At 50.4% G+C, this 13953-nt stretch overlaps 1 protein-coding gene across 1 annotated transcript; it reads left to right on the forward strand.

The window, feature by feature from the left end:
* Positions 1-453: 453 nt before the first annotated feature.
* AOC1 (amine oxidase copper containing 1) lies at positions 454-5025 on the forward strand. Its single transcript, XM_007983450.3, has 4 exons — positions 454-2035; positions 2759-3044; positions 4027-4159; positions 4469-5025. Exons 1-4 carry the CDS (start codon positions 454-456, stop codon positions 4733-4735), a joined length of 2268 nt encoding a protein of 755 aa, XP_007981641.1. The 3' UTR covers positions 4736-5025.
* The last annotated feature ends 8928 nt before the right edge of the window (positions 5026-13953 follow it).

Here is a 13953-nt window from a genome sequence, read left to right on the forward strand (position 1 = left end):
TCTACACTAAATTTCAAAATCTATCTACCTAAAAGGAATTTGTTGTGTCAGAAATGTAGTTTTGCTGTTAATACAGGCATCTGCTTCTCCAGGACACAAGAAGCACCTGGGGGCATGGGCAGGGGCCCAGCCTGCCCTCTGTGACTCACGGCGCCCCTGGCTGAGATAATGCACAAAAACAAGAGCATTCCCCTGAGTAAGGAAGGCCGCAGGACTGGAGGACGTTTACAGAGTGAGGAGAGGGTAGAAATAGAATGGCTGAATGCAGACAGATGCCCGACAGCACTGGGGACTATGCACGGGACCCCAGCTGCCCCAGGACAGCCTCCAGCTTGGGGCAGGGCAAGGGGAGGAAGCTCAGTCCATAGGGAAATTCCATGGCCCTAACCTGAGGGAAGCCCATTTCTGCCCATAAGACAACTAAGTTCATCTCCTCTACTGCATTCCAGAGCAATGGAGCGAGAGACCCCCGCCCTGGGCTGGGCCGTGGCTGCCATCCTGATGCTGCAGATGGCCATGGCAGAGCCCTCCCTGGGAACTCTGCACAGGAAGGCAGGGGTGTTTTCAGACCTGAGCAACCAAGAGCTGAAAGCAGTGCACAGCTTCCTCTGGTCCAAGAAGGAGCTGAGGCTGCAGCCCTCTAGGGCCCCCACCATGACCAAGAACACTGTGTTTCTCATCGAGATGCTGCTGCCCAAGAAGCACCATGTGCTGAGGTTTCTGGATAAAGGCGAAAGGCAGCCTGTGCGGGAAGCCCGTGCCGTCATCTTCTTTGGTGACCAGGAGCACCCAAATATCACTGAGTTTGCTGTGGGGCCCCTGCCAGGGCCCCGCTACATGCGAGCACTGTCCCCCAGGCCTGGGCACCAGTCCTCCTGGGCATCGAGGCCCGTCTCCACAGCAGAGTATGCCCTCCTCAGCCACACCCTGCAGGAAGCCACCAAGCCCCTGCATCAGTTCTTCCTCAATACCACAGGCTTCTCATTCCAAGACTGCCATGACAGATGCCTGGCCTTCACCGACGTGGCCCCCCGGGGCATGGCTTCTGGCCAGCGCCGCAGTTGGCTCATCATACAGCGCTATGTAGAAGGCTACTTTCTGCACCCCACTGGGCTGGAGCTCCTCGTGGATCATGGGAGCACAGATGCCCGGCACTGGGCCGTGGAGCAGGTGTGGTACAACGGGAAGTTCTATGGGAGCCCAGAGGAACTGGCTCGGAAGTATGCAGATGGAGAGGTGGACGTGGTGGTCCTGGAGGACCCACTGCCTAGGGGCAAGGGGCATGAGAGCACAGAGGAGCCGCCCCTCTACTCCTCCTACAAGCCCCGCGGGGACTTCCCCAGCCCCATCCATGTGAGCGGCCCCCGCTTTGTCCAGCCCCACGGCCCTCGCTTCAGGCTGGAGGGCAATGCTGTGCTCTATGGGGGTTGGAGCTTTGCCTTCCGGCTTCGCTCCTCCTCCGGGCTGCAGATCCTGAACGTGCAGTTTGGTGGAGAGCGCATTGCCTATGAGGTCAGCGTGCAAGAGGCAGTGGCCCTGTATGGAGGACACACACCTGCAGGCATGCAGACCAAGTACCTCGATGTGGGCTATGGCCTGGGCAGCCTCACTCATGAGTTAGCCCCCGGCATCGACTGCCCGGAGACTGCCACCTACCTGGACACCTTCCACTACTACGACACCGATGACCCGGTCCATTATCCCCGAGCCCTCTGCCTCTTTGAAATGCCCACAGGGGTGCCCCTTCGGCGGCACTTTAATTCCAACTTTAAAGGTGGCTTCAACTTCTATGGCGGGCTGAAGGGCCAGGTGCTGGTGCTGCGGACAACTTCAACTGTCTACAATTATGATTACATTTGGGACTTCATCTTCTACCCCAACGGGGTGATGGAGGCCAAGATGCATGCCACTGGCTACGTCTACGCCACCTTCTACACTCCTGAGGGGCTGCGCCACGGCACTCGCCTGCACACCCACCTGATTGGCAACATACACACTCACTTGGTGCACTACCGCGTCGACCTGGATGTAGCAGGTAGGACTCAAAGCAAGACTCTCCCGTTCAAGCATCTGCATCCAACCAATCACTTAAACTCCCAGGAGACGACGCTGTAACTCCCTGGTGGTGGAAAGTTAGGAGCATTTGCCAAGCCTGCTTCTGTAAAACCTAAAGCTAGAAATGTGTGTGTCCCGGAAAAATGGTGAAAGCAAACACTGCCGAGGGTTGCCCTAGATGCAACAGTGTGGACCCTGTTCTGACCCTGGGGACTGTGAGTGGGGCAAGGGAGGGGACAGTGCCTAGGAGGGTAAGAAATGTCACTGTCTAGTGCTCTGAGATGGAATGTAGTGTCGTCTGGGAATACTCAGGGTGTCTCCCGGATGATGTCACCATAAAAGAATGGCATGGGTAGAATGACTGATGCCACCAGACCCAACAAGTCCACCAGGACCAGACAGGCGGCTCCTACCCCTCAGCCCCAGCCACCTCTCTGGACAGAGCCTCACATGCCTGGAGAAAAATGGGTGCCCCTTCTCTGGGATTGCAGCCACAGCAGATGGGCATGAGCACAGCTCTTGAGAGGAACTTCCCAGAGTGGTAATGGAATCACCACAGCTGCCCAGGGCATCCCCCAACATCCAGGTTATTCTAGACAGTTGGCTGTTGGATGTGGTGGAGGATGGAGATCCTGGGGCAGAATGAGGAGGTTTCAGTTTCGGCAGCTTGATTCTCATTCTCCTTCTCCCTGCATACCTCCAGGCACCAAGAACAGCTTCCAGACACTGCAGATGAAGCTAGAAAACATCACCAACCCCTGGAGCCCGAGACACCGCGTTGTCCAGCCGACCCTGGAGCAGACGCGGTACTCCCGGGAGCGCCAGGCGGCTTTCCGCTTCAAAAGGAAGCTGCCCCGGTACCTGCTCTTTACCAGCCCCCAGGAGAACCCCTGGGGCCACAAGCGCAGCTACCGCCTGCAGATCCACTCCATGGCTGACCAGGTGCTGCCCCTAGGCTGGCAGGAGGAGCAGGCCATCACCTGGGCAAGGTGAGGAAGACCCAGGGGGCCTGGGGGAGGGTCAGGGGCTCCCCTCAGTGTGTGTGTCTGTGTCTCTCTGTGTTTGTGTCTATGGGGTTCTGAGTCTATGTGGTTTTGTATCTGGGCACACATGCGTGTTGTGTATGTATGTGTATATCTGTGTGTGCAACTGACCCTGAACAATGTGGGGGTTGGGGTGCCAACCCCCAAATGCAGTAAAAAAGCCAGGCATAACTATGACTTCACCACAACATAACTACGAATAGCCTACTGTTGACCAGAAGCCTTACCACTTACATAAACATTCCATGAACACATATTTTATATGTTCTATGTGTTAGATACTGTGTTCTTACAATAAAGTAAGCTAGAGAAAAGAAAATGTTATTAATAAAATCCTGGCCAGGCGTAGTGGCTCACGCCTGTAATCCCAGCACTTTGGGAGGCCGAGACGGACGGATCACAAGATCAGGAGATCAAGACCATCCTGGCTAACACGGTGAATCCTCGTCTCTACTAAAAATACAAAAAATTAGCTGGGCATGGTGGCGGGCGCCTGTGGTCCCAGCTACTCGGGAGGCTAAGGCAGGAGAATGGTGGGAACCCAGGAGGCAGAGCTTGCAGTGAGCCGAGATCGCGCCACTGCATTCCAGCCTGGGCGACAGAGCAAGACTCCATCTCAAAAAAAAAAAAAAAAATGGAAGAAAGAAAGAAGGTGGACCCGCGCAGCTCACACCTGTGTTGTGCAAGGGTTGCCTGCTCTTCTGGGCATGTGTTTGTGTATTTGGGGAGGAGGGCAGGGAGAACTCCTGACAATCACCTGAACCTCAGTTAACAGCAGCCCGTCCTGCCGACTCCCAGGAGAGATGATCTCTCATCTTGGGGAAGGCAATCATCTTCCTCTATTTTGACCCTGAAGCTGTTCCCTGGGTAGGGCTAAGGGGGGCCAGCCCAGGCCCCTGAGCCAAGCTGCTTCGCCTCTGCCTGGCAGGTACCCCCTGGCAGTGACCAAGTACCGGGAGTCAGAGCTGTGTAGCAGCAGCATCTACCACCAGAACGACCCCTGGGACCCGCCCGTGGTCTTTGAGAAGTTTCTTCACAACAATGAGAACATTGAAAATGAGGTACTTCCCTGTCCCCAGCCCTGCCCAGTGCTGGCCATGCCTCCTTCCAGCTCAGCCCAGGACCATCTTCATCACCATCAGGGAGTCCCAACCACCCTCTGCCCAGATCTGTCCCCAGTTGCAGGAGCTGTGCCTTGCTGTGTGGACGGCAAGTTCAGAGGTCACAACCGAGCTGTCCATCTCTTTAAAAAGGGGCTGGAGAGGAATTCAGCAAGTTTGCAGGCAGAACTGCAAATGATCAAAGGCTAGAGTGGCCTCCAGTGGTCAGTACTCAGCCCTGCCCACTGAAGCCCACCCTGTCTTCTGCAGGACCTGGTGGCCTGGGTGACGGTGGGCTTCCTGCACGTCCCCCACTCAGAGGACATTCCCAACACAGCCACACCTGGGAACTCCGTGGGCTTCCTGCTCCGGCCATTCAACTTCTTCCCAGAGGACCCCTCCCTGGCATCCAGAGACACTGTGATCGTGTGGCCTCGGGACAACGGCCCCAACTACGTCCAGCGCTGGATCCCTGAGGACAGGGACTGCTCGATGCCTCCCCCTTTTAGCTACAATGGGACCTACAGACCCGTGTGACCAGCCCCTGCCCCCAGTTCCTCCCAAGAAGCCCAGGAGCCTCACTGGGGCAGACAATAAACCCTCAGAGCTTCACTCTGTGTGCTGCTTCTTGTGGGGAGGCACAGGGCCATGTGTGTAGGACACACACGCACAGACGTGCACACACTCACACAGATGTGCACATACACAGACGTGCACACACTCACACAGACGTGCACACTCACACAGACGTGCACACACTCGCACAGATGTGCACACACACGTGCACACTCGTACAGACGTGCACACACTCGCACAGATGTGCACACACACAGACATGCACACTCACACAGATATGCACACACACAGACATGCACACACTCACATAGACGTGCACACATGGCATGCACTTTATTCACACTGGTCTACTGCAGCCCAGAAAAGCCAGCGTTACTAATAAAAAGGAAGCTCACTGAAATCCTGTACCTGTCAGTTTAGTTTTTCTAAAATCTGAGACTGGCCAGGCATGGTGGCTCACGCTTGTAATCCCAGCACTTTGGGAGCCTGAGGCGGAAGGATGGGAGGATCACTTGAGTCCAGGAGTTCAAGACCAGTCTGAGCAACGTGGCTAAACCCCATCTCTCCTAAAAAATACAAAAAATTAGCCAGGCAGGGTGGCGTACGCCTGTAGTCCTGGGACAGAGGGGGTTGGGTGGGAAGATCTCTTGAGCCGAGGAGCTGAGATCACACCACTGCACTCCAGCCTGGGCAATACAGACACAGTGAGACCCTGTCTCAAAAAAAAAAAAAAAAAAAAAAAAAAAAAAATCTGAGACTGATAACTTTCTCTTGGGGAGGCTGCAAGGAAATTTTCCAGTGTCAGTGATAGGCTTGCAACATGGCACAACCATAGAGAAGATGCTACAGGGAGATCTAGCAAGATCACCATGCCTTTATCCATTGGCACACTGACCCAACTTCGGGGGTTTATCCCCAAGAGCCATCTACAAATACAGGAAAGACATATGTACAAAGTGATTCATTGCAGCATTGTTTGTAACAGCAAAAGTCTGGAAACAACCAACTGCTCATCTGTAGAAAACCCCAGTTGAATAAACTGTGGCACAATCACACAGTGCAATTCTAGGTGATTATAAAAGAAACACACAAATGAGGATACTCTGTGTGCTGATAGCGCAAAACTTCAGGCCATAGCAAAAGAGAAGAGGCATAGAATAATACAGACAGCATGCTAACTTTGTGTGAGAAAGGACAGGAGTTTCCCTAGACTGGTCTCCGTGTAGACTACAGGGAAGCGTGGTAGATGAGAACAGGGATGGGGCAGGCTTTCTCCATGGAAACCTTTCTATTGAGTTGTTAGGGGTTTTGTTGTTGCTTTGTTTGCTTGCTTTTGGGGACAGAAGGGGAATGATGGAGAGCGCTGGGCCACGGGCTGGCCAGGTAGGGAGATAGAGGCTGGGGAGAAAGCACAGTGGCCTGGCCAGATGCTATGGGGATGAGGCAAGGAGCGTCTCCTCCCTCCCTGTGGAGCTGAGGGAGCCCCAAGTATCCTGGCCATGGCACATGGCCCAGGAAAGCACTGACTGCAGAAACCCAGGTGACACAGCCTCTTGCCCCAGTGCTATGTTATTTTTATTTTTGAATCGTGAGAATGTATTACCTACTCAAAAAACTGAAATCTAAATTTTCCAAGAGGGAGGAAGGGAGGAAAGGACGGAGGGAAGGAAAGAAAGAAAAATAAAACTCTAATTGCTGATGTGTGGTACTTTAGTAGCTGGCCAGGATGGATGGGGTAGCTAGAATAATGCCCCCCACCCCCCACCAATGATGTCCACATCATGATCCCTGGGACCTGTGGATCTGTTACCTTACATGCTCAAGGAAGGAATTCTGTGGGCATGATTAAGGTAAGGATCTTGAGATGGGAAATTATCCTGGATCATCCAGGTGGGCTTGAGTAATCACAAGGCCCTTGTGAGAGGGAGACAGGAGAGAAGAGCAGAGAGAAGATGCCACACTGCCGGCTCTGAAGATGACAGAAGGGGCCACAAACCAAGGAATGCAAGCGACCTCTAGAAACTGGAAAAGACAAGGAAACAGATTTTCCCCCAGAGCCTCCATTAGGAACAAGGCCCTGAAGACCTCAGATGGTAAAAGAATACATTGGTGTTGTTTGAGGCCAGTAAGTTTGTGGTACGGAGTTTATAGCAGCCATAGGAGCCAATACAATGGATGTGGAGTTTTCTATCATGGGGGACCACTGAGAGAGGAAAGCAGACAAGCAAACAGATGGGGGATCTGACACTGTCCCTCCCAGCCCTGCTCAGAGCTCAGTCACCCACGGCCAGCCGCAGAACCAGGACCCAGTGATGGGGAGGCAGGAGCAGGTGAGTCAGGTCATGTGGGGCAGGGTCCTGGATCTTTTCAAACCGAACAATTCAACAGAACTGATTCCAGCCTTTCTCTTCCTCCAAGAAGACAGAAAGGAAGAGTGTGTGTGGTTTTGATAAACATTTCAAGGGGGTGGAGGACACCAGAGGCTCAGGGGCTCCTTTACACACTGAGTTGTGGGTGTGTGGCTGTCATCACCCACCACACCGAGGAAAGCTGGAAGACCAAAGGCATCGCTTACTTTACCTGGGTGACTTTTCACAGTTGTTTGTTGGTGTTGTGCATTCAGCGGGCACTCGGCAGTCCTTGTTGAGTGACTAGCAGCTGAGAGCCTCAGAAATACAAGCCTCAAATCACATTCTTACTTCCCTGCCCTGTTGAGTCTTTGCATCTCGCCCCAAATAGTTATTTTGGCCATTCCTGCGGCCACCACAGTGCCATCCCCCAACACCATCCACCCCTAACAAGATGGCAGAAGGACCTGACCTCACCCCTGAGAAAGCAGCCCCAAGAATCCTAGGGCCCCTCCGCTTCCTCCCAGGCCCCATCCTGAATGGTCCTCATGGGTACTACTTTCCCCCTCCCTCCCTGACACCCCAGCTTCTACTTTTCAGCATTTCTCACTGTTCCTCCTTCCCTTAAGCAGAATGTAATTGGCCTGGGACACAAAGACGAGGAAGACGAAGTCCCTGACCTCAAGATATCCACAGTCACAGGGGTGACAGCCCAGAGGGACAGACAGGGAGGCCTGCGGGCTCCTGTGCCGAGGCGGGGATATCCTCAGATGTTCATCTTCTGTTTCTTAATAAAAACTGGAAGTACTCAGCGGACCGAAGCAGGAGGATTTCTTGAGCCTAGGAGTCTAAGCCCACAGCCTGGGCAACATAGCAAGATGCCACTTCTTAAACAAAAAACTGGAAGCCTGGTCTAACCCTCAAGTAGGCAGAGCTTGGCCTCTGTGGACTCACTCAATGATTGTCCATGTGCGACTCTGCCATTCCCAAGCACACAGCCTCCCCAGGCCTGGAAGGTCAGCTCTGCCTGGGCAGTGAATTCTCCCTGAGCACCACATACACTCAGGTCCCTGTTGTCGGACCCTCCTCAGCAGGGAGAACTGCTGTGCCTCTCCCAGTTAGGGGGAGACATTCATAATTTTTGGTCATACATTTGGTAATTGACCTGCTACTTTGAACCGCATGGATTCCCCGTCCTGGGGCCACTTCAAGGTGGTTACATCCCATAACCTGGAATTTCTAATGGCTGAGGCCAGGACGAATCTGATATCTCATGAAAACATATCAGGTGTATAAAGACAAAATACCATTTGACCCAGCAATCTCATTACTGGGTGTATACCCAAAGGAATATAAATCATTCTGTTATAAAGACACATGCACACATATGTTCACTGTAGCACTATTCACAATAGAAAAGACACGGAATCGGCCAGGTGCAGTGGCTCACATCTATAATCCCAGCACTTTGGGGAGCCGAGGCGGGCAGATCACAAGGTCAGGAATTCGAGACCAGCCTGGCCAATATGGTAAAACCCCATCTCTACTAAAAATATAAAAATTATCCAGGCGTGGTGGTGGGCGCCTGTAGTCCCAGCTACTTGGGAGGCTGAGGCAGGAGAATCGCTTGAAACCAGGAGGCAGAGGTTGCAGTGAGCCGAGATTGCGCTACTGCACTCCAGCCTGGGCGACAGATATAGAATCAACCTAAATGCCCATCAATCATAGACTGGATAAATAAAATGTGATGTATATACACCATGGAATACTATTCTGCCATAAAAAAGAAAGAGATCTTGTCCTTTGCAGGGTTATGGATGGAGCTGGAGGCCATTATCCTTAGCAAACTAACACAGGAAGCCAAAATACCTTATGTTCTCACTTATAAGTGGGAGCTAAATGATGAGAACACATAGAGGAGAACAACACATACTGGGGCCTGTTAGAGAGTGGAGGGTGGGAGGAGGGAGAGGACAGTGAAAAATAACTAATGGGTACTAAGCTTAATACCTGGGTGATGAAATAATCTGTATAACAAACCCCATGACGCAATTTACCTATGTAACAAACCTGCACATACACTGTGAACTTAAAAGTTAAATATATATATATATATATATATATATATATATATATAAGGTTCAGATGTCTGATCCAAGAACTTAGCCAGGATGTTAAAAGGTTGCCTACTAAACCCTCATGCTTATTTGCTAGGGCATCCAAGCACTGGTTTGTAAAACTCACAAGATCCCCCGTCACTGCCTGAGAGCTGATTCCATGTTATAGTTATCCATTGCTACATAACAAACCACCTCAACTTAGTGGCATAAAATAACAACTATTTTATTATGCTCATGAACTCAATGGGACAAGGATTCAGACAGGACACCCTGGAGATGGCTTCTCTCTGATCCATGATGTCTGGGGCTTCAGCTGGGAGGACTCGGAAGCTGATAGTATCTTGGATACTAATACTGGAGGCAGCAATTGTCTGGCAGCTTTTTCCCTTACATGTCTGGCATCTGGACTGGTCTGTGCTCAACTAGAACTATAGACCGAGCACCTATGTGTGGCCTCCCCACGGGGCTGGGGCTTCCACACAGCATAGTGGTCTCAAGTAATCAAACTCTTGCATGGAGGCTCAGGGCTTCAAGATGGGCGTTCTCACACACAAGAAGGAAGTAGCACACCTTTTATGACCTAACTTCAGAAATCCCATGACTACTTCTGCCATACTCTATTGGTCAGTGGTCACCATTGCACCTAAATGGAAAGGAAGAAGACATAGACCACACATCTCAATGGAAGGACCAGCAAACGAGTGAGAGGGGCCATGGTTCAGGACTGCCACTGCATGACTCATTTCCTTTACAGTAAAGGCAGTTCTACCTCGGCTGAAGCTACAATCATGTTTGAAAAGTTGTCTTTGGTTCCAGCCTCCTAAATTTTCTACACTTTGGAGCAGTGTCTCCAGTTTACCTGCCACTTTAGAAACTCCTTATATTCTGCTCTCAAGGTAAAAATGTTCTCCTTTCACCACAATATCCATACTCGCCATCAAAAGAGAACATGCTCTTGATGGAAAACTTTCCTCTCTCATCCTAGTTTTCATCATTAAGCTGCCTGTAGTGGCTGTGTCACAAAAGATTCTGAATTCACAACAAGGCTCAGTAAATAACAATACTATAGTGAGTTCGAAAACTCTGCTGTGGGTGTGGGAGGAGAGAGTGGCACATGTATGTCCTGTTCTTGTCATTTCTGAAAGGCACCAGCCTTATGATCAAATACGACCTCCAGCGACGCATCAGGACTACTCGGCCCCGCAGCAGAGTCTTCTTTCTTTCACAGTGTCACAGCCTCACTCATTAGAACGTGTGAACATACATTCACAACTTACATGTCAGTGATGACTCGGCTCTTTCATTCATTCAACAAACACTAAATGGCTATGGATTAGAGCCTGCTCTAGGTTTTGGGGATACGAAGATGAAAGAAATAGTCTCTGGTTTCTAGAAGCTTGTTTTTCTGTAAGAAAAAGTCATGTAAAGAATAACTCAAGAATAGTGAAGAAAGTCCCTCCTAATTTGTTCAAGGAAAGTCACAGAAAACTTTTAAAAGGAGGTAGAGTTTGAGCTTTAACATCAACTGAAGGGAGAAGGACATTCTGGACAATGGTCTGCACAGAGGCACCAAGCTATCCCAGGGACATCAAGTGCCCCACATTCTGTGGTTCCTGAAGCGTCTGCTGTCCTACAAGAACTGCATGCACTGTGGTCCGGCTGGATAAGGCCACTTGCAGGTGACAATCCAAGAAGCAGGACCCCTAAAAAGAGACTGGGAGTTACCCTAAATCCAATGTCTTGCTCTGCACACTACTCCAAAATCTCAGGGGATTATTTAATCTACCTCCTTTCCAGTCACCCTGGTCATCAACCTTGTGGCTTTCTAGTGATAGCGACCATGTACAACGAAGATTTGCTCAGCCAGCAGTGGCCCCTCAGCTCCCACCCACAAATCAGTGGCTGAAATTCACCCACGGCCGCCTTACTTATTCCAGTTCTGATGAAAGAGGAGTTTCTGGATATTACCAGACGATGCTTCCACCACAATGGGATTTAATAATCAAGAACTGGCAGCAGTGCACATCCAAAGGCTGAGCCTCGAAGCAGATCTGTGACACCAGGGTCTCGCTCCTCTCCCTGTGGCCTACCCCTGTTGGGAAGGGGGAAATTGTCAAAAACCAACAACTTTCCAGCCACACTGCAACAGGGCCCCTTCACAACTAGGAGGAAAAATCCCAGGCCACAATGCTCAAAAGCCCCTGTGCTTCCGCCCAGCTTCTGGTGGAATGAGCCTTCCCCGTCCATCCCCAAGAGCACTTGTCCACTCTGATTCCTGTGTTCCTACTGCCCCTAGTTCTCACCCCATTGCCCTCTGTTGATTTGTGATGCTTATTCTTGAGCATCCATTTCTATGTTTCCTTTGCTGCCCTTCTCTATCCCAGCAGTGTCACCCCTGGCTGTGCACCAGAGTCACCTACACAGCCTTCTTAAGGATCCCAGTGTTGTGCTGATTCATGCCACACCAATGCCACACCAGTCATATCAGAATATCCAAGGGTGGTCCTGAATACTGTGTTTTCGGGAAGCTCTACAGATCTTCCTGAGAGAGAAGCCAGGTTTGAAAACAGTAGTCTTTTTTTTTTTTTTTTTTTTTTTGAGATGGAGTCTCACTCTCGTTGCCCAGGCTGGAGTGCAATGATGCGATCTTGGCTCACTGCAACCTCCGCCTGCCAGGCTCAAGCGATTCTCCTGCCTCAGCCTCCCGAATAGCTGGGATTACAGGTGCTTGCTATCATGCCCAGCTATACTCTTAACATGTTCAAAAAAAACTTGTTTCTTGTCCCTTCTCTGAGCCCAGAGCAATAGTTTAGGATGTCAATAACTGAGTTTGATGGTGACATTTAACAGTTGCATTGTAACAGGTATTTAAGCTCTAAGACCAATCATAGAGCTTGTGCACTTGAGCCCAGAAAAGTTACAGAGAGTGAGGGACATCTTGAAGATCCAGAAAAGTCTGGAATTTGTCCCCTCTCTCTATGTTACTGTGAATGACCTGTGTTCTATTGACTTGCTGCTGCCCATGCAGGATCTGGGCTAGGTTTTCTGGATGGGTTTCAAAGTATTTGCCCCAAGGCCAGGTACAGTGGCTCATGCCTGTAATCCCAGAATTTCAGGAGGCTCAGGCATGCAGATAGCTGGAGCCCAGGAGTTTGAGACCAGCCTGGGCAACATGACAAGACCTAGTCTCTACAAAAAATACAAAAATTAGCTGCGTGTGGTGGTACAGGCGTGTAGTCCCAGCTACCTGGGAGGCTGAGGTGGGAGGATTGCTTGAGCCCTGGAGGCAGAGGTTACGGTGAGCCGTGATTGTACTACTGCACTCCAGCCTGGGCAACGGAGTGAGACCCTATATCAAAAAAAAGTCTTTGCCCCAGCCATGATCCTAACCCAGCATCCCAATATCACCACAGCCTTCACTGAGCCCCTGCTGAAATGGAAACTTATCCCCAAGAGAGGAAGTATGGACATAAGTAGGAGGTAGCAGGGAACTGAGAGCACAGCCTGAATATTCTGAGTTCCCTGTAGCTACTGGCCTGGCTGTACATTGAGAGGCAATACAGATACAGGTGATGATTTAAAGGATGGCTCATGAATCACTCAGATCTCTGTCTTCCTCTTCACGTGGATGGCTTGCCTGGATGTCTCTGTGTTTCTGCGTTTCTCCTTTTATAAGGACACTAGTCATTGGGGTTAGGGCCCACCCTACTCCAGTAGGACCTCATTTTAACTCAACTACATCTGCAAGACTCTAATTCCAAATAAGGTTACATTCATGGGAACTAGGGATTAGGACTCAAATACATCTTTTGAGGGGGTCACAATTTAGCTCACAATGCAAATCTTTTCTATATCTCTACATTTCAGCGAAAGAAATGGAGACAGAATTCTGGACAGTCTCACCAGGACTGAGAACAGCCATTTCCCAAGTCACTGGACTCATGGCAAATATGATGGATGATTCCTTAACCTCTATTCTATTTCCCTCCTAATGTTTCTTCCTGTTCTGCAGCAACTAGAAAGTTAAACTCTCCATTTCCCAGAGTGCTTTATATCTAGAGCTCTGTATAGAATTAGTTCCTACCAATCAGGAGCATTTGAGCAAGATTTGGAAGATGAAAGGGATGCTGAAACTGCCTTTCTGCCCTTGTTGATGCTGTGTTTTGCAGGTGAGGTCAACAAGTGGCAACAGCATTCCAGTCCCCAGCTTCCCAGGCCTAGAAAGGCAAGGACTGGCAGAATGATCACCATGCACTTGTGTGTGATGCTGCAAGGCCCATTCTCCTGGGAACCTGGCCTCCCATCTTGGTCTCCCAACACTTTGGGAAGCTGAAGCAGGAGGATCGCTCAGCCCAGGTGTTCGAGATCAACCTGATCAAAATAGAGAGACCCTGTCTCTTCAAAAAAAAAAGTTTTTTTTAATTAGCCAGGCATGGTTGTTCATGCTTGTTGTCCCAACTGCTTGGGAGGTTAAGGCAGAGAATGGCTTGAGCCCAGAAGTTCAAGGCTGCAGTGGAGCCATGATCGCACCACTGCACTGCAGCCTGGGTGACAGAGTGAGACCCTGTCTCAGAATAAATTAATTAATTAAATAAGCCCTCAAATTTAGAGTTGACTTTTGATGAGATTACCAAAACAATTCAATAGCAAAATAGACTTTCAGCAAACAGTGCGGGGACAATTGGATATACACACGTAAAAGAATGAAACT

The sequence above is a fragment of the Chlorocebus sabaeus genome, chromosome 21, assembly GCF_047675955.1.
Source record: "Chlorocebus sabaeus isolate Y175 chromosome 21, mChlSab1.0.hap1, whole genome shotgun sequence".
Classification (NCBI taxonomy): domain Eukaryota; kingdom Metazoa; phylum Chordata; class Mammalia; order Primates; family Cercopithecidae; genus Chlorocebus; species Chlorocebus sabaeus.

Bases quoted from the DNA above. Each gene is read 5' to 3' on its own strand.
- AOC1 (XM_007983450.3), top strand. From the start codon at position 454: ATGGAGCGAGAGACCCCCGCCCTGGGCTGGGCCGTGGCTGCCATCCTG. The intron at 2,036-2,758 runs GTAGGACTCAAA...GCATACCTCCAG, and splicing joins CGTCGACCTGGATGTAGCAG to GCACCAAGAACAGCTTCCAG. The intron at 3,045-4,026 runs GTGAGGAAGACC...TCTGCCTGGCAG, and splicing joins CAGGCCATCACCTGGGCAAG to GTACCCCCTGGCAGTGACCA.